The sequence below is a fragment of the Polypterus senegalus genome, chromosome 3, assembly GCF_016835505.1.
Source record: "Polypterus senegalus isolate Bchr_013 chromosome 3, ASM1683550v1, whole genome shotgun sequence".
Lineage (NCBI taxonomy): Eukaryota > Metazoa > Chordata > Cladistia > Polypteriformes > Polypteridae > Polypterus > Polypterus senegalus.
In genome coordinates this window covers 161,877,046-161,899,030 of record NC_053156.1, presented here as the reverse complement: position 1 = coordinate 161,899,030, position 21,985 = coordinate 161,877,046, and the positions used below count along the sequence as shown (strand labels likewise).

General features: G+C 39.3%; 1 protein-coding gene across 1 annotated transcript; it reads right to left on the bottom strand.

Annotated features, from left to right (window-relative positions):
• Positions 1 to 12,546: 12,546 nt before the first annotated feature.
• Positions 12,547 to 13,209, bottom strand: LOC120526618 (dnaJ homolog subfamily B member 6-B-like). Its single transcript, XM_039749781.1, has one exon. The coding sequence runs from the start codon at positions 13,207 to 13,209 to the stop codon at positions 12,547 to 12,549; it is 663 nt and encodes a 220-aa protein (XP_039605715.1).
• Between the last annotated feature and the right edge of the window lie 8,776 nt (positions 13,210 to 21,985).

The window sequence follows — 21,985 nt, the reverse complement described above, 5'->3', positions numbered from 1 at the left end:
GAGTAAGTACTGCTGAGCTATTTGTAGGAGAAGTTGTAATTTTGGCGGCTTTTATATATATTCTTTTGTATATAGAGTTATATATCTCCTAGTGATCGTTTTTGGTGGAGGTATATATACTTATTTGGGGCTGAGATAGTTTTTGATTTTGGGTTTGGTGCAATTGTTTTTTTTTTGTATATGCACACTTGTTTTTGTGCATTTTTCTTTCCTGCTGGAGGAACGTCTTGAGCCAGGGATAAAAGAAGACAACTTTCACTATTGGAGTGTGTGTGTGCGTAGTTTTTGTAGGAGTGCACTGTTTTTGTAAATACACTATTTTTTTTTTCCTTTTTTGTTTGTTTGTTTTTATTTATTTCTGAAGAAGTGTCAGTGTTGACGGACTGTGTCTCAAAACCCACCTGACACTACTGCATTTTATTGTGTACAACACTCTTGTAAATAAACTTGCATCATTCACCCTTCAATGTTTGTGTCTCATCTCTCCACTGATCCTGTTCAGTTCATAAACTATCAGATGTCCAGAGGGTAGGCTGGGGCCACTTCCCACTACACGGGATATCACACTCACCCTTTGGTTTCTGATGGCCTAATTATTTTGGGATCTTTATGGTTCTGACTACTTCGTACTCCTGACCACATCTTTTGCCTACATAAATCATCTCTTGGTCTTTTCTTCACACTTATTCTCGGACACTCTATACATTACATCATCAGCAAAATTTCATTGGATTAAACAGGTTAGAAAATGGATAGACAGATGACATGAAAAAATATGTAATGAAAGCCTAAGCTATTTTCCTAAAGGATGACTTCAAGAATGAGAGTTGCAATGTTTAGAACATAACACATAAGAATGGATGTTGGGTACACCCGTCAAATTTCTTGCTATCTTGTCTTGAGTTGAAGCTTATACCAACAACACGGGCCATATGAACATGGATGTGATGCTGGCTACATTACAGGGCACTTGAGCTCTCACACCCACCCTGAGTCATGAGGTCAATTTAGAGCCTCTCACTAATCCATTCATCCATGTTAAATTATGAGGGGTCTGCCCATTATAACAAAGTTTAATCCGGCCCACTGCAGTTTTCACAGAGCAGGACAACTGTATGACATATAGTTGGTAACTATTGCAGAAGTGCCACCTGTTGTCAAATCCTTGTTTGAACAAACGTGACCTCATACATTGTGCCGTATTTGTGAATTACAGTAAAAGGGACAAGAACATGTGCAAGTGTTTTATGTTAGAAAAAAGTGATACCTATAGAGCTAGCCACCATCAGCTTCATCCACTGACAGTTTAAATTTTCATTAATTTGCTTCCTAATACAGCATTTCAAGCACATATTAGAGTACTGACACATATTTGGATATTTCTATTGTGGTGACTATACATGGTCATCCATTAGAAGCGTTCTCTGTTTTCTCATCTTATCTAGGAGACATCTTTACAAAAGGTGACATCCAACACTAGCAGAGATTTAATGTGTTCTTATGTATTCCTTACAGTTAAAGTATAAGCATGCTTTTCTGTCCAGCCCCTACAGCCAATAGGGCATCATGGTTGATGGCTTCTGTTACAAGCCAGTTCCAAACAGCCATACTTCAGACCAATGGGGGAATAGAACACCTTCACACCTACCATGGTGCTTGCTAGTTAGGCAGTCTGGCTTTCATGTGGGGGTTGACTGGGAGTCCTGCAGAGAAATATTAGCCAAACTTGTTTGAGGCACTTCCCCCAACCCTGTCGTAAAATTACAAAGAGACCCGTTCCTAAAAGGGGGGAAGGGCTTCCTAAACCATCAAACCATTGCTGTTCTTATCAATGATGTAACTCTAATATTACATTGCTTTGTCTCAGTTACAAATAAAGACATACAAAATATTTATCAACTTGTATGCAAAATTTCACACCACAACAGATATGCTACAAAAACAAGAACAAGATTTATTTCCATAGCACATTCTTATACAAAGAATGTAGATTAAAGTGTTTTACAAGATGTCAAAGTAAAGTAGAGTCTCGCTTATCCTACCTTCGCTTATCCAATATTCCGTATTATCTGATGTCCCACTACAAAAAAAAAAAAATCAATCGGCAACAAGAACTGCAAGTTGCGAGAGTGAGCGTAGTCTATTTTTTGTTGCTCCCGACTCTACCGCAGCTAATTACAGTGGAACCTCGGTTTGCGAGCATAATTCATTCTGGAAATACAGTATGTTCGCAGTCCAAAGCACTCGTACAGTTTTATCAATGCGAATTTCCCCATAAGAAATAATGGAAACTCAGATGATTTGTTCCACAACCCAAAACTATTCATATAAATATGATTAATACAAAATATAAAGTAAAAATACATAAAGCAAATTAACCTGCACTTTATCTTTAAAAAGAATCATGTCTGGTGTGAGTGACTTTCTAGACTCTTGTGGGATTCCACCCAACGGGACGACACACGGAAGAGCGTCCCAAAGCAATCGCAGTCTACCAGCGCTGTAGCAGTTCGATGTAAAAGCCAATCCGAAAAGATTGCGTACATGCGATAAGCGCCTGCCGTCGATGGGTGATACAAGGAACAAGGGACATTATAAATGCACAGGGCACAGTATTACTTTCCCCCCGACCCTGCCTGACTGCTGTGTCTGTGTATAGGAGAATGGCAAATTCCGCTACAATAAATAACCGCGCTGTTGCTGTTTCAAGCTTAATAAAGCTGGTGTTGCTAAAAGTACTGAGACTCAGCTTCGATTTTTCGGGTGCAAGACAGGGACTTGCACGTCACAGCACAAACACACACACGCGTCACAATGCTGTAGTAAACAGTATACACTCGTATGGATGTTGACTATATGAGTAACAGAGTTAAGGCTCTAGAAACTGCAATTAATTACATTGAGCAACAAGAAGAAGCTACAGGAATCGACATGATGCTGAAAAGATGGCGAGACTTGACAGCGAAGAAATGGCACTCGTGAGGAAAGCAGACTACGATCAAAAATGTCTTTAAATCATCACAGAACTGAACTTTTTAAGTACAGTACATACTGTATTTAACTTCAGACAATTCTGTAACTGTAAGTGCATTTTTTCAGTTAATTTATTGTTTTGTTGTAAAACACGATTATTAGGTTCGTAATGTGTAAAATTATAACATAGTTTGATGTTTAATAGGCTTTTTCTTAACACCTGGCATTATCCAACATTTTCGGCTATCTGACGTTCTGTCGGCCCATTTTTGTCGGATAAGCGAGACTCTACTGTAGTTATAAGAAAAATAAAACAGATTAAAATTAAGCAAGCATAATGATGAATAAATAAGGAAAAGAAATCCATATGAGTTTCATAACATAGATATAGAATTAGTAGAAAAGTAGTGTCCTTGTATACAATATCATATAGTAAGTTTCTATAGAGGGCGGCACGGTGGCGCAGTGGTAGCGCTGCTGCCTCGCAGTTAGGAGACCCAGGTTCGCTTCCCGGGACATCCTTGCGTGGAGTTTGCATGTTCTCCCCGTGTCTGCGTGGGTTTCCTCTGGGCGCTCCGGTTTCCTCCCACAGTCCAAAGACATGCAGGTTAGGTGGATTGGCGATTCTAAATTGGCCCTAGTGTGTGCTTGGTGTGTGGGTGTGTTTGAGTGTGTCCTGTGGTGGGTCGGCACCCTGCCCAGGATTGTTTCCTGCCTTGTGCCCTGTGTTGGCTGGGATTGGCTCCAGCAGACCCCCGTGACCCTGTGTTCGGATTCAGTGGGTTAGAAAATGGATGGATGGAAGTTTCTATAGATCAGTATGATGATAAGTTCAGATGGCTGGAAGGAAAGGAAAAAAAAAACTGTTAAAAGTGTAGAAAACAATCTGATATTTCCACAGGGAAATGCGTGTTTCATTGTGTAAGAAAGTGAAGTGATTTGCAAATATTTTAATTATATTAATTAGAAATCACTATGAGGAACTATGTTCCCACTACCATCATCTTCTAAATCCCTACACACCTATTCAAGTCCCATTGAGTGAGAAATGAATTTGGGGGTGAGGTTCACAGAATAGGGACTGGGCACAAAATATCTTTAGTTGGCCAGATATATAAAGAAGACCTGGGGCCTCATGTATAAACTGTGCGTACACACAAAAATGTTGCGTACCCGTTTCCACGCTCACATCGCGATGTATAAAAACTAAACTTGCCTTAAAGCCACGCATGTTTTCACACCAGCTCAGTCCCTGGCATACGCAAGTTCTCTGCTTGGTTTTGCAAACTGGCAGCACTTAGTGTCAAAGAGGTGCTATTTTTCCAGTGTGGTTTCCCTTTATTTTTTAGATCCACATCTCTGATGTGGCTTTATGAAATACACTGAAATTAACCACATATCGTTTATTAGTTTAAGACATCTGATTGTAATTAACCTGTAGCAATATAGTGGTCTTTCGGAATGGCCAAACTGTTCCAAATACCATAGCTGCTTTAGCATTGTTACTCTCACTGCACCACTTGGAGTACTTATTCCACTGTATCTGAGTATGGAATCACAGCTCTACAGCAGCTGATCGGAAAGAGGATCATCGGTATACAGCATCAAGCACACTGCTCCTTCAGAGCCTTTCCTGTACTGACTTTGCAATTCAGAAACATTTTCATCGAGCTCTAAACACAATCAGTCCATCAAGTGCTCTTTGCAGAACTGTTTGTACTTATTAGTACAGTCACCTCACTGTAACCTTGCAATACAGATATAATATTGCACCACCTGAGCCACTTTATAAAGCGCGTATTTACATATGCTGATGACTGGCTTCTAAGTCGATTTAAATTTCCAAGCGCTATCTTCTTGGAGTTCTTGATATCATTTTTAAGATGAAATGCAGCAAAGTATGTTTATTACATTATACAGATAAAATTTTAACATCATTTAAATAATTTATATTGTAAATAATTAAACATGTGAGGACACTGTGGATAGCGGTAGCAACGAGCTGGCACCCCTGTTCCTGCCTTGCATTGTATGTTTGCTGGACTGGCGCAACCCAGGATGGACAGATGGATGGAATAATTAAACATGTACTATGAAGATATTTCAATGTTCCTTAAACATCCTGAAGATTTGGCGTTCTAAGCTTTCAGATGGCTTGTCATCTATAACAGAGTTGATTATGTGGCGATTAGTTACTTGGAGAAAAAAAAGTAAGGACAGGAACTGGGGGTTAATACATTTGAAAGAGACAGTACTGCTGCAATAAATTATTTCATCGAAGGACACGCAGCAAGCATCTTGCAGGAGGCTGGAACAATCTCTGGACGGAGCACCAGCTCGTCACTATCACTGCGCCACTGTGTTCCCATGTTTAATACATGCTTTAATTCCTATCATCATGAAAATGATACCAAGTATATATCTTAGTATTTAAATTGTTCAGAGAGTTGTAATATCACAAATGTAATGGATTCTGTGTCCTGTCGGAGGAAAAGAAAGCCCATTTAAGAAGCACATAGTGATTCACATACATAGAGTACATAAAAGAACACATACAATACACAGCATTTAACCTGCTACTTTAGTTACGATGGGATTTGAGAAACTAGTAAATTAAATGATTTTAAGGTGAAGTTTATGATGTCTTACTTTAATGCCAAAATAAACTATGTGATTAAAGTGGAAATTTCGAGATTAAAGTTGACATTTCAAGCTTTTTTTTTCCACTGTGTCCCAATTTTTTTTCTTTTTCCTGTACCCTAATAAGCTTCCATATGACATTCAGATGGTGGGCTACGACTCGCTTTTTCACAGTGACTTTGGTATCTGACAACTTCTTTGTTTTGTGCACTGTGCGACTTTGTGAACTTTAACTTTCGAGTTTCTCCGACACTCTATGTCACTCGATCAGCTTCCTTTTGTTGCTTATACCACTGTTTAAACCAACAAATAGTACGTTTTTCCTTGCCTCCACTTGGTATTCGGTGAAATTCTTCTATTTTCCCCTGTGCTTTTGCCATTTTCTTTTCACAGAATACTGAAGTTAAGGGCTATTTATATTGATTTGCATATTCAAAGAGGTGTAATTCTGGAAGGAGACAGGGTGAGACGGCAGTCGCGTGCACGTGCATTACTTTTCATGTTGACCAGGATTTATATAGCGGAAGAATGTGGAAGTTGGCGTATGCACAGATTTATGCATCTGGATTTTTTTGTGCGTACACACATTTATGCTTTTGTCCGTACGCCATGTTTTAGTGTGAATTCTATGCACGGCGTTATGCATAAGGCCCCCTGTGTTAAATAAGTTAACTTTATTATCTTTGGTTCCATTACTTCTACTCCATTCATTAGCAGAAATTTGTGAAATAAGATAGAGGCAACAGATGAGCACTTAATATAGTTTACATGAACACATGCAGTTATTACAATAAAGCCAGGGCAATCATGCTTATAGATAGGTAAAACTTTATTTGTCCAAAGGGGCAAATTTAGCTTTTTACACAAGTTCTTTAAATAAATACATACATAAAACATTGGATTTGGGCATCATTTGCACCCTGAAAGTGTATTGTCGCAAGAAAATGCTGAGAAAAATTCTTGTGAGCATAACTTGTAGATAGGGGGAAATGAAAATACATAATCTCATTACTACAAAATGTTCATTTACCAGAATGACTACAAAGCAAGAAGAATAAAAAGAAAGAAAACGTCTGTCTTGATTGTTGTATTATGGCATTATGTGGCATTATGCAAGCGCAATTGCTGTTGGTATGAAGGAGCCCCGGTAGCATTACCTGACACATTGCTGCTAAATGATTAATGGCTAAAAGTCCTCAGTGTTAGTGTATCCGAGAGAGGGTGTACAGCTTTGTTCATAATGGCACTCAGTTTTGTGTTAATTCTCTCCTTCATTACTACCTCCAAGGGGTCCAGAGTGTGTCCTATAGTTGACCTTGCCCTTTGAATTAGTTTGTTGATTTGGTGGGACTCTCTTGAAGTGATATTATCAGCCCAGCACACCACAACATAGAAAATTGCGCTGGCCATGATGTGAAGGATGTCACTTCCCACATTAAAGGAACGCAGCCTCCTCAAGCAAAAGAGCCTGCTCTACCCTTTCTTATAAAATTCCCCTGTGTTCCAAGACCAGTCCAACCTTATTATTAATGTGGGCCCCCAAGTACTTCTATTAGTGGACCACCTCAACATCTACTCCCTGTGGTAATGTGCCTTACTGGCATTACCAGTAATTAAATAAAGTTAAGTGCCCTCTGCATGGTATTGAAAGAGGCATTTGTTTGAGAAAAAAAAGGTTAAAAAAGTATAAAGAAAGGAAACTTGCCTTTTTCCTTTTTATATAATGCAGACAGACATCTTCACTGACGATATTAGCTCCTTTTGGGGAGCTTCGTGGTGGGTCTCGTGTAGACTGGAGAGACAGCCTTGCCATTGACCAGCCAGGATGGCATTGTCGGTCCTCCACTCCTACATGTGTATCCCGCGACCTCACAACACTAATGGAGTAAAAAAAAGTGTGAAGCATCGTAGTATTTGTTTACCACGGTTTAGAAAAGGAATCTTGTGTTTTCAGTTGTCTGAGCTGTAGCTCAGGGAAGGAGGAAAAAGTTAAAAATGCTTACTTTCACTTTTGGGAGAAGCGCAGTCTCTGTCTCAAAAGCCGGCACAACTATGCGTTTGCGCGCCGACTTCTCGAATGTTTATAGTAATTGTGTGGGACAGAAGACACATCCTTTCGCAGACGTGTTCACGTCATCGCATGCCCATGGAGGGATGACGTACGGTAATTTAATTGGTCAGCGCAGGGGCGCCAAATACAAAAGGCAATCATGGCCTCCAGAGGGGGTTCTTCTGACTAGATCTTGCTAGAGAAAGGTACCTGGTAGAACTCCGTTTTGAATTACCAAGCATTATGGCTTGTGCCTTGCTTATTGTAAATATTTTTTTCTTGTAAGTATATATATATATACTTGGATAAATATCTCTGGATTAACTTTGGTGGAGGTATTTATTGGGTTGTGGTTATTGGTGCACTGTTTATTTTTGTATATACATTTTTTCTGTATTTTGAATATTTTTGTTTTGGTGAATCCTGTATACACTGCTTGAAGGAGCACTGTGGAGGAAGACAGCTTCATTTTGGGTCATGTATATATGGTTTTCACTAGTTTGTGTGTATTTTACTTTTCCATTTGGGACTTTCAGGAAGCACTGTAAATACTGTATATGTTCATTTTTGTGGGCTCCATTTGATTACTGTTTTTGTGTGTCTTTTGCGGTAGTAGACTGTGTTTCAATATATAGATTCCACAGGACATTATTTTTGTTTTCTTTAAGTGCACCTGTAAATAAAACCTCACTTTATTTTTCAAAAACCCCAACTCTTCTTGTGTCCGTGTCTCCCTGTCTTACACCATCATCCTGGTCACGCTCGGTTTCACATACTAGACATCTAGAGTGTAGGCTGGTGACCCTAATTCCCACTACACGGGGTGTCACACTCCCTACATAGTGACCAGCTATAGAGAGTCTTTGGTGCTGCATACATCAATAACCAGTTCATTGGTTTTGCTGGTTGTTACATACAATTCTCTTTGCACCAAGAAACAAAGTTCTCCTTATGACTTACTGTGTCTCATCCCCCTTATTGATACATCCCATACGTGTCGAATCACCTGAGAATTTCTTCTTGTGACATTACCTGCTGTTATATTTATAGTTTGAGGTGTAAAGAGTAAAGAGAAATTGAAGCAGGACTGTTCTGTGTGGTGCTTCAGGGTTACTCACATCCATATCAGAAACACAGTTCTAGAGTTTCGCAGACTGCAATCTGTCATAATAAGAGTCCATTATCCAGGACACCATAGGCTCATCCACCTTCATATTTCTGAGTTTACCCCTAAACATGGATGGCTAGATGGTACGGAAGTCACTGCAGAAATCAAAAAAACATAATTATAAAAGTGCTTGTCTGCTTTATTGTGGTAAGAATAAGCCTTGGGGAGCAGATACATAATTGTATCCTCCACTCCAATCTTTGACCGATAGTCAAACTGCAGTGGGTCCAGGTGGTCTACCACAAGAGGACTCATATATTCCAGGAACAGTCTCTCTCTAAGATCTAAATCATGTGAGATGTACTGTAAGTGCCACTAGCATAGTCATTAGGCTAAGAGGTGCCTGTCTTCTTTGGAAGAGGAGGAGGAGGACATTGGGAGCATGCACTAATACAGTGGGTTGCTGCACCCACCACACAACAAACCAACTCAGGATCCCAAATTATTATAGTGATTGGAAATCACTATGATGGACTATACCCAAACTACTACCCTCTAAATCCTTACTCTTTGTAGCAAAAACAATGCAGGATTTATTCCACAGCAGTGACAATTTTTGGAGCTTTAGAGAACACATCACAAAATTGGCCAGCACAGGCCTGAGAACTTGAGGACTGATTCCATCTAGTCCCCCAGTTTTTCCTGTGTGTAGCTTCCTCATTTGTCTCATTACTTGTACTTCAGTTATGGACAGTCCATACAGATGGTCAGAGGTGTAGACTTGTTAATGTAGTGGGAATGGTGTGGCGAAACTGGTCATTGGAAGAAGGTGGCAGTGGAAGGGAAAATCTACCAATAAATTAGTTTAGGACATTAGCTTTGTCCACATCCCATTCTAGCACCTCAGCTCTGGATTACTTGAGTCCAGTAATTATACTCAGTCCATTTCAAACATCCTTTCATGCTATTCTGAGTGAGTTTGTTTTCTTTTTTAGCTTCATAAACTTCCATTCCTCCACTCAGTTGTATGTGTTGTCACAGATGAGCGGGGACACTGCCCGGCCGGGACGCCTGGACAGTCCCAGAGTTGGACGATACTTCTCCTCAGCCACGAGAGGGCAGCCGTCCGGGTCTAAATGGGGGGCCACAGGAACGGAGCTGGGACACTCAGCGCCCGGACAATTAGGGAATCCTGAATGGCAGCACTTCCGCCACACCAGGAAGTGTTGCCGGAAGCAATCCCAAGGACACCCAGAGTGCTTCCAGGTGCTTTCCTGACACTTCCACCACACCAGGAAGTGACGTCAGGGGGAGCACCTGGGGCTCATCTGGGTCATAATAAAAGGGGCCGCCTCCCTCCAGTAGACGAGCCAGAGTTGGGAGGAAGGAGACGAAGCTTGTGAGGAGGGGACAGGAGGTCAAGAAAGAGAAAGAAGAAGAAGAGGAAAAGGAAGAGAAAGGAAGAGAGTTGGTGATTGAAGGCATTGTGGTGCAGAAAGTATTAATAAAGAATTGTGTTTTGGACATTCTGGTGTCGGTCTGTCTGTGTCCGGGGGTATGCTTTCCACAGTGTTCAGAGTTTCTAACCAGTCTTCTTCTGCCTCTAGCATGGTTGAAAAGGTAAATGTGTCACTGGATTCATTCATATTTACAAGAAACACCCTTCAATAATGTAATAAAAGCCACTTCCAATTGCACAAATGCAAGTCTGCCACTACCTGGTAGTTTGAATTGGCAGGTTAGGTAATGAGCTGGCAATGCATGTCATAGTTCACAGATTCTTGGAATCAATGTTGTTATTTAATTTTGGAACCCATCTAATGCAGACCACTGTTGTGTGTGGGGCTAAAGTCAATCCCAGCCAGAATAGTGCACAAGGCAGGAACAAAAACTGGACAGGTCACCAGTCCATCACAGGGCAAACACAAACCCACTAGGGACAATTTAGTGTCACCAGGTCACCTAACAGGCATGTTTTTGGAAAATGGGAGGAAACCGGAGCTCTAGGAGGAAACACACACAAATATGGAAAAAAACAAGCAACTTCCACGCAGAGAGGACCCAGGATGCGAACCCTGGTCTCCTGACTGCAAGGAAAAGCGCTACCACTGGCCACAGTGCTGTCCTCGGAGTTCTGTCACCATCTTAATTCTAGACTGGGGACATCACTGGTCCAAACTTTTTTTAACCAAAGCTGTGATTTGAAGTCCATTTAAGTAGCATTGCTATATCGTCATCTATGGCTTTCAGCAATAGGTTATAAAACTTCCAAAATAATTTACATTTAATTAGTGAAAACAAACCCACGAGTAGGCAAATCGTAAACCTGTGAATCACAAGGGATGACCTGCACACTGTCAGTTTCAACAGATGTTTTCTAAGTATAGCCCCTCATAGCCCCAACCATTTGGTGCTTTCCTATACACCAAACAAGATTTCACAAACCTGCTTTTCTTTCCCTCTCCAAAATGAGTATCTTCATTGACATCCTATGACAACTGAATTTCACTCTTAAGGTTAGTAGGATGGCCTTGAAATTATATTTTATTCTCTAAATCAAGGGGTGGGGGCCAAAGTCATTCCTGGAAGGCCACAGGGGCTGCAGGTTTTTGTTCCAACCCAATTGCTTAATAAGAAGCCGTTATTGCTCAAGTGACACTTCTGCTTCATTTTTATTATGTCACTCATTAGGATTTTGAACCTTTATTGCTTATTTTAGGCTTAAATAGCCGTATTCTCGATTTTTAATTGCTCCTTATTAGCAATAAGATTCAAATGACAAAAGAAACCAGCAGCCCTCAATTTAGCTTGTTTCTATTTTACACCAGTGTGTATTTAATAATTAAGCAACTGGGTTGGAACAAAAACCTGCAACCACTGTGGCCCTCCAGGACTGACTTTGCCCACCCCTGCTCTAAATGAATGTATGTTCTCCAAAATGAAAGCAACATGAAATACAACAAAATCCCTGCTGTCTATAATTAGGCTTAGACTACATTTTTCAATAAAACGTGCCGTCGTCAAACATTTGAAGTATTCAGTAAATATGTGTAACCAACAATACTCCCAACACAGTGAATCATTTTATTCTTAATGTGAGTGTATAAAATTGAAAAGGTATGAGAGGATGGGCTCTGCTACAGACTGGGCATCTCCCCCCAAGCTAAAAGGGTAGACTCTAAACTACCAGGTTGAAAAAGGAAGTTTAGAAAAAAGATTTATATATTATTATATCAACAAGACTGAGAAAAGACTTTTTTTTTGAAAGTAGGTGGAAAAGGTCATACCCGGAGAAAGCCTTTGAGCCAATAACGTTAAACATTATGCATTGTGCAAGAAAGAAATCGGTACCGTGTTTAAAAAATGAGGGTGGCATGGTGATGAGAGCATAACATTGCCACAAGACAATACTAAGAGATGAGACTATTTTATTTCAAGACTGCATAGAATATACAGAATTGAGATGTCTATGTAGGTTTCTTCCAGGGTGCTTAGTTTCACTCCATTGTCCAAAAACTAGCTATTGTTTTGTTTGGCATGTGTTTACTTGTATGTGATGGAATAACATTCAGGTTGGGCTAGTGGCCACTTGGTGTCCATTTTGCACAGTGACTGGGAGTGAAATTTAAAATCAGAAGGCTGAAATGACTAAACTCTGCGTCATAATGCCACCTTCTCAATAATGATGATGGCTTTGCTCTTGTTGAGTATAGCAAGGCAGTTTTGTGGTAGACTCCGAATTGGCACAGCACAATTAGAGGATTAGCTATACAAACTAGAGCTGCTCTTCACCATTTATAGTTACTGATTCTAACAGCCCATTTTCATCTACTTCTACTTTCTCCTGCCCATTATCAAGAATCCTCTTTGTTGTAATTCTTTTGCCATTTATCATCTCAACAGATACTCTCATGGAGCGAGTGTCATTTTGGCTACCACTTTCTTCTTTTGAAGTTGAAGTAAAAGATATAAATCCTGTGTTGGATCCTGCAAATGCAGAGCCAAACGCAGGAAAGCCACCAAACCCAAGTAATGACGGCCTGTTCCTCCTGCAACTATCAACTTCATGGTGTTGACTTTGAATCTCAGAGTCATCATTAGAATCCTCAAGAAAAACTGTCATTGGATTACAGTCACCAAACACTGCCCTGAATACTTCCTCTGGACTGCGGAATGAAAATTCAATGAAAGATTTGTCAGATTCATCACTGTCTGTGTCCGGCTTGTCATCTGCACATGTGTCATATAAAGCACGTTTACTAGGATCTGACAGAACTTCATATGCTTCAGACAGCTCTTTAAATTTCCTCACAGCTTCTTCTTTTTTTTCTGGATTCCTCTCTGGGTGCCATTTTAGAGCAAGATTTTTATAGGCCTTTTTAATATCATCTTCAGATGAGTATTGGTGTGCCTCCAGAATACCATAATAATTCAACATTTTTCCATGTGGACAGGAGTGATATTGTACACCCAATATTTAAGGTGTTCTTTTTATTTCCTTCTGGCTCCTTCAGCTCTGTCATAAGCAGAACAGTGCTGGTGAGCATACAGCAAGATGTAATGTGCCTACTGGAAATTAATTCATATGTTTGGATGGAAAGTCTCGTGAGAAAAAAAAATAATTCTGCTCTTTGAAAGCAAGACCTGCCTGATTTAAGTGGAGAAAGGAGGCCAATGCTTAGCATTTAGAGTTCTTAAAATGTGTCTGCGCATGGAGAAGCTGCAAAATTGTTGCTTACCCTCCATGATAATTTTCTTTATTCAGACATTTTAATCATCCAGTGGATTATTAAGAACAAGCATGTTCATCCATGATTGTGGCCATATTGTACATTTATAAGTAATTGGTGGCAGTGGTGTAGTGATTAGTGCTAAGGCCTCATAGTTCCTGGATACTGAGTTTGATTCTGGGTCAGTTGCTCCTGGCTGCCTAATGCATATTTTCTTTGTGTGTTTGCGTGTGGATTCTTCTGTCTATTATAACATACCAAAGATGTATTACTAGCGTTGAAAGGTGAATCTAACTTGGAACTGGTAGGAACGAGAGTGAGTGACTGTGTACTTTACTCTGCCATGCAAGAGCTTTTCATCACATTTAGGACTGAGTACCATTAGAATTGAATCTTGTACTCTGACATACTGTAATATCAAAGCAATTTTAGGAATTGAATGGAAAATTAATTAAAATATAATTCGATATTTCTAAATAATGTGTAACTTTTGAGTTACTGTTTAAGGGTGGGTGTACAGTATATGTTATGAGATTGAAGGTTTGTATGTCCTTTCACACTTAATACCTCATTTGTACTAATAGCTGACCGGAGGCAGGCAATAATTACGAGATTTTATGGCCTTACAAAGGTTTTGGCTGTTTTGAATAATGGTGAAACTAGTGGGCAAGGCTCACGGTAGTTGTGAAATTTAACATTGTGAAAAATGATGATATTTCACTGTATTCTTGTAGGCTAGCAGGCCTAAATGTAGCAGGCTAAATGAAGTTAAAGTTAAAAGTTTTGTAAGTCATGATAAGTTCAGACAAGTAAGCCGGACCTTGGCCATTTAATGCTTTATATGTTAAAAGGAGGATTTTGAAATCTGCCCTAAACTTAACCAGGAGCCAGTGTAAGGATTTAAGAACTGGAGTTATGTGTTCATGTTTTCTTGTTCTTGTAATAATTCTTGCAGCAACATTTTGGATTAACTGGAGGCTGTATGAAGAACAATTTGAACATCCAGTGAACACTGCATTGCAGTAATCAATCCCAATAGAAATAAATGCATGAATTAATTCCTCGGAATACTGCTTATTTAAAAAACACCTTAATTTCCCAACATTTTTAAGATGCAAGAAACATGATTTAGACGACTTTGTAATGTGCGCTTTAAATGACATGCTAGAGTCAAAGATAACTCCTAGATTGCGGGCTGATTCAGTAAAATTAATGGGGATTCCAACTGAGTCAAATGATGACAAAATATTGTTGTGATCAGCGCCGTTCCCTCCAATGACTAACCTCTCTGTTTTATCTGTGTTTAAAGACAAGTAGTTCTCATTCATCCACTCCTTTAATTCACTAACACAACTAATTAAAGACAACATAAAGAAACTTTATTTGATTTAAATGAAAGGTATAACTGGGTGTCATCTGCATATAAGCGAAAATTAACATTATGTTTCCTAATGAGAGATCCCAGTGGAAGCATGTAAAGTGAAAACAGTAAAGGTCCCAGTACTGAGCCCTGCGGGACACCATATTGAACTTCTGTGTATAATGATGGGGTATTGTCAGCACATTTCTGTACATATTGGAATGGATTTGATAAATAAGAAGTAATACAGGCAAGGACAGTATTTTGTAAGACCAACATCATTTTCCAGCCTGTGCATTAAAACAGAGATGTTCAATAGTGTCAAATGCTGCACTTACTGTAAGTCTAACAACATAATTACAGTGGAGTTTCCTTCATCAGAGGATATCAGAATGTCGTTTACAACACTCGTTAGTGCTGTTTCTATACTATGACCAGTGCGAAAGCCAGACTGGAATTTCTCAAGTAAATTGTGATGCATAAGATGTGACTGAAGCTGATTGGCAACTACTTTTTCAAGTATTTTACAGGGTAAATTTGAAATGGATCTATAATTTTAAGTATATGTGTAGGTCTAGGTCTGACTTTTTAAGTAATGGTTTGATGACTGACACTTTTATTGCATCAGGTACTGTAATATGCAATAATGAACTATTAATAATGTTAAGAATAGGCACTGCAAGAACATCCATTGCACTTTTTACTAGATTTCTTGGCACTCGATCTAAGGAACTAGTAGTAGGTTTCATTTTAGAAATTAAAGTCAAGACTTCCTGCTCAGTTACAAAATTTCTAAAGTGTTGAGTGCAATGTGAGACAGGGTCTGCCAAGCTAGTATACGGTTTGCACTGTGATGCTGAGATCTGGGATCTTATTTTTAATTTTCTCATTAAAGAAGTTCATAAAGTCTGTACTGCTAATATCTGTTGGTATTAGTGCTTGGCTGCGATTAAAAATTGTTAATCGCGATTAATCGCATGATTGTCAGACAATCACAACAATCACATTGTTAAGTGCAAAATTCAATAATGAACTCAAAAATAGTGTATTGCATGTATTTGGTTTGCAAACACTTTAAACAAATAAGGTGCTTTTTAACAGCAGTATTCCCTTTACATAGTAGCAGTTAAAATGTTTCTTGTAAATCTCAACTTAAACATTAATGTAATCAAATCAAATATAATACCAAAGCTATCTTCCACTTCCAGGGCATTAACGTTTTATCTAGTTTGTTATAGAAAAACAAGTTACCCTCAGAGTCCAGAGCCACGATCATAACATTATAACAGGCACCTTCCGAGCAACAACAAGTTAACATTTCTAAATCTGTTTTCTTTTTTCTCTTAACAGGTACCAGCAGAAACATTTTCTTTTATCAGGGAGCAGGATAAATAGTCTATGTTCAGTACCAACACTTTGAGGGCTAGAATTTTTTTCCAAAAAACTCAGTTTTCTGAAAAGAGAACAAAGCAATGGTTTCACACATAAATCAACATACAAAGTCTGTTGCTGCCTGTTGTGCCTGCTGTCGGCGCCTGTTTGCAGTTTGCGGCAGCAGTAGCAGCGCATAAGTGGCTCGATGGCCAGCAGGAATGCACGGTGGTCTGGCTGCCTGGCTGTCCTTGTGAGACAGGTGCGCGGGGGTGGCAGTTGTAGTGAGACGCAATATGGTTTGTAAAGTGTCTGTCCTCTCAGGCGAACATTACCATTGGTGCATCAACTACACGAATGTGTTCAGCACCACGATCAGCTGGGGACTAATCAGCTGATGTTGGTACCTCACTTTCGTTTTCGATCTACATCTTCAAATCACTTGCATCAAAATCAGAGTCCAACAAATCAGAGTCCGATTGAGCGATAATATGGAAAAAGTCATCCACGGATTATTTTGCTTTGAGCATTTACTTTGGTATCTCTCCACATGCCATTTTAGAAGCTGATTGCTCTTCGCTACTCATGCACACGCAGGGAATCGCAGTCAAATCAACAAAGCTAACTTTCCTTCTAGCAAAAGCATACAAAAAGTGCTGTAACAAGACGATCACTGATCTATATCGATCACCATCGAGACTGAGGTTTTCAAAATAATAATAATAACAACAAAAACCGCGTTAATATACAATAAAATTATTTGCGGCGTTGAATAATTAATGCGACAATAATGCGTTAACTTGCCCAGTCCTAGTAGGTATTTTGTACTGCAGATATGAATTCCCATTTGTTAATTTAGCCACTATTCTAAACAGTACCCGAGAATTTTTATTGTTGCTATGTATTATTTTAGAATAGTAATCTAAGCGAGCTTTAAAGAGCTTTTTAATATTTTTTAACACTCTCTATCCATGCAATTTGAAAGACATGAAGCTTTGTTGATCTCCATCTTTGCTCCAGTTTTCAACACTGTAATTTAAGAGCTCGAGTTATTTCATTAAACCAGGGAGAGTTTCTAAGCGCTTTGATCCCTTTTGTTTTAAGGAGTGCCACAGTGTTTAGAGCATCTCCCAAGGTCATATTATAACATGATGTTAGCTGATCTAAATTGTTCTCAATGTTTACATTTGATGTTAACTGATCTAAATGGTTTTCCACAATTACACTTGACTTACTCAAGGTATCTATAAATTTTGAAGCAGAATTACAGTGTAGATGTCACACTGTCTTTGTTTTAATCTGTGAATGAATTTGTAAGGGCAGGACCAAATCAAACGTAATTAAGTAGTGATCGGAAATAATTTCATTTAATGAAGTAATATTTACATTTTGAATTTCAACTTTGAAAGTTATAATTAAATCTAATGTGTGGTTATGATTATGATTTGACAATCCTACTGAATTTAACAAATAAGTAAAATGTTTGCTAAAAGTGTCAGTTTCCACATCAATGTGTACATTAAAATCCCTCATCAGTACTACATGATCATAATTTATAGCCAGATCAAATAAAAGGTTGCCAGATTCAGTCATGAGGAATGAATATGGCCCTGGTGGTCTGTAGACAAGCACTACAATTGTGTTGGAATCTGTTTTAATATTTAAAATGAATGCCTCAAAGGATGTGAAGTCGCCTACATTTTTAAAAGTGATTTGCATTTTGATACAATAAATTCATTATTCCAAGGCCTCCTCCTCAACCAGAATCTCTACACTTATGAAGGAACGATTATCCATCTGGTGACGCCTCAGCTAGGGGAACAGTGTCACATTTACTAAGCCAGGTTTCAGTGAGAAGACACAGATCAGATTTTGTACTTAATATAATACCATTTACGAAAATGGCTTTACTTCCAAGAGAGCGAATGTTCAATAAGCAGCATTTAAAACTGCATACTTCTTTCTGAACTAGTGATATATTTTTTGTTTTAATTTGAACTAATTTTCTATTACAAGTGCCCCTGGTGGAGGGTCTGGTTTTATTTCTTGGTCTAATTATACACCTTATTTTTTTGGTTATCACTAGAGGGCTTTGCCTCCCTTCCCACCCCTGGGGGCCACTACATGCCAGCAACTTTGCGTCTCTGCCGCTTGCGGTGTGAAGAGGGGGGCTGAATGCACCCCAAGGGGATGTGGTCACTCCTCCGAAACCACCTCTTAAACAGTAATATGATAGGAAACAAATACAGTTTTTTTTTACCTCCTCTTTGCTTGACCAGCTGCTGGCTTGCTGCTGCTGCCCTGCTGCCTGATCTGCATCTCACACGGCACTTCAAACATTTAAAAGCCTGTACATCAGCTGTCCTTTTGTCTCACTGCCTTATCTCTCTTCTCCCCCAGACATCCTTTGCTCCTGTTGGGGGTCCTGCTCCCGAGGCGTGCCCCTATGAAGATCAAGATTTTCTATTCTTTTAATTGAGAGACGGAACTGTCCCCTCTGACTGCACACAGAGCTTGATTTACTCCTGAAAGAGACATGTTTGTTTGAAGTGTTTGAATAATGTTTCTATCTCTAAAATCTCCTGTGTATCTGTGCTACTCTGTGACCCAAGCGTGACAGTGTATGTGGATTTCTCTGTCACCAAACAACAAATCTTTTAATTCTTGCGGATATGCCTCTTCATTGAGAAGAAACACTACTTTTCCCCGATGGCAACATGAATTAAGACGATCTACAAGTCTCTGACTTAAAGTTTAAATCTGAACAATATATTAGATCTCTGTTTCCTGTTCCGTTATTTTACCGAGTAATAATTTCCGTTTTCTGTTTGCGCTAATGCGTTCTTTACTTAAATTTTTTTGAGACTTTCGAATTTTCGTACTTCCATTATCTCTAACCTGCTCTGCATGTGTATTGCGCTAACATTTTTGAATTCTGTACGAAGTTTTACTTTGTCATCTTTTCTTTGTCTTAAATTTCCAGCCCCGGGTGTGGTTAAATCTCTTGGCACAAAGTCTCTTCTCGTGGGACATGAAAGTGTCTCTCTTCAAAAGATCAGGTCTCGTCACAGGATAAAAAATGTTGTCTCCCAAGATTTTTTTATTATAATAGAGAGATGTAATTTAAGGTCTGCATCATGACTAAATTTACTGGATGCCCCATAACAGGGATTATGGGTAACAGCTTCAGGAAAGTAACAGGTGGGATAAACAACAGCCTGTGATTTAAGATCACATGACTGCAGCCTGGATGGTGCTCTAATCAGTTAACCAGGCAGTTTTGCTTCCATATTTTGGGATAATACAAAAGATACCCTGCAGTTAGGATGAAGACCTCTTTTGAAAAATCCAGGCCTTTCCCAAAAATCATCCCAATTGTTCAGAAAGTCTATGCTTTTATTTGCACACCAGGTTTCTAGCCAGCAGTGAAGGGGAATGCAATTTGCTATAAATCACATCCCTTCGATATAGACTTGGTAAGAGGCCAGATACAAGTAAATTCAGACATTTTCTTTTAGCTTTGGTGCACAGAGAGACAAATTTCCTCTTTAATACCTCAGATTGCTGTAAATAAATATTAGTGCTGACATGCAACAATAAGGTAGATACTTCATCGTCGGCGATGTGGTCCAATGCAGCCTCTATGTCAGAAATCTTTGCCCCGCAAGGCATTTAACCTTAACTGCTGGTTTAACATAGTTTGGAATTCTAATATTCTGCACTATAAAATCACCAATTATGAGCACTTTTTTATTCTCAGTTTCCACAGGTGTGCTGCGGAGTGCTGAGAATCTGTTCTGGGTCCAAATTGGTGACCAGGGTGCTGAGAGACTAAGTTTTAGCTTCTTAGACCCCTATATTACTGCTACCCACTCGCCCTGTGGCTGAATTGGTGCTGCTGATTTCGACTGTGCACTGACTACAGTGGGACCTGGAGAGACCAAAGCCGAATCAGAAGTAGCTGAATTGTCTAAACTGCCTGATCCAATTTTCAGTTTGCCTAATTGCTATCAGATACCTAACACAGTCCTCCAATTCGCTTATTTTCCTGACCAACTCTAAATTAACTAAACACTTTTGGCTGGTGAAGCTATCTTCATTGTCGACCGGAAAACCTGAACTGTACATGCTGCAGGACACACAACATATAAATGTGCCCTCGATGGGCAGAGAACAGATGGAACTTACGTTTAGTGCTGATATCATCTTCTCTGTTTCTGCAGTAATCAATAAGTGACTTCAGTTTCTCACTGCTGATTATTTTTCCAGGTTGGCTGTCGGCTTTACTCCAGTTGAACTTACTTGGTGTTTGCGAAGGGGTTAGTGCCTGTGGGAGACACTGCTGCTTCAAAGAGGTGTGGCCTGAAAGAGAGAGAGAGAGAGAGAGAGAGGTTAATGATTAATTGACTTAATTATGACCATTGGGGTGCTGAAGGAATGGCTGCTGAAAATGGGGCTTTACAGTCATATGTGAATATTAAGTTAAAAAATCAGTAATTTCAAACAGTAATAGCCATTAGCAACACATGTAATGTCTCAGCTGTACAAAGTTGTACACTGTACAAAGTCCCACTCCTCCATGTTTTTCTAAAAATCACCCGTTCTGCAAACCCCACGCTCGAGCACAGGTCTACTGTTTTCTTCCTTGGGATATACTTCCAACCACCTGCCTCCACTCTTCCTAACATGGGGCCCTCTCCATCCTGCATCTTTCTTATCCTATAACTTCTGTCGTTTCCTTTTTCGTTTTTCTTGCTTTTTCGATTCTTGATCTGATCTCCTTTGCTGTGCAGTCTCCCTGTATAGCCCTAATCGGGTACAGGTGCTATCCTCCACCTACTCCAAGGTGTCAATGAGGCATCTGCCTGACCCACTTGTATTTGCCTATGAGTGCATGATGAGCCAAATACTCCAGTCAATCTCGGAATGGCGTGTGCATACTTGCTTAAAGCATGCACCCTTCCCTTCGCTATGGACCTCCCATTCGCTATGGACCTCTTATCACAAGCCCACAGAACAAGCTACAAATCCTGGCAAAATTGCATGCATGTCTTTTATATAAATGAAATAATAAATAATGTAGTCCATTTGTGATAAGGTGCAGGCTAACTGAGCAAATAATAATAGCGAGTTTAGCTTCATTTGCTAAAGCAAGGACACAGTGAAAAATCCCATCATACTTTACAATTCACATTTGTAAATGTAGTAAAGTAAAAGTGAAATTAGAAAATTGTATACTTAAAAGTAGAAATGTTCTCAAAAATACTAAAGTTCAGTAACAAATTATTTTAACATTATTAATATACAACACTAGACTAACACCTGAATAACTCCCAGTATTCAGGTATGTAAGCTTGGTGCGTCTTTTTCCCAATTCTTAAAAAATTACTTTTGGAGGAGTTTCCCGTTACCCATAAATATGGGAAAGTGAAATTACTGGCCTTTACTTGTACAGTAATCAAGACTATTATTGGAATTATCCTGTGGCAGTACCGAGGACTTCAATTCAGATACAGATGGAGATCAGCCTGGCTTTAAAAGAAGTTGTTCAGACTTCAGCAGGACATAAAATGGTCAAAGTGAAGTTGCAGTGGTCATCGGCAGATAGCATTTAAGTGCACGTATGTCATACGCGGTTTTTGTTTACAGACTGCCTTTTGATGTATGATGCAGTTCTATGCTTGATTTCTAATAGTTCCATTTTTTTCTAAGGGAAACGAGAGAAGGATTGTCAGGTCGAAGCGTAATCAAGA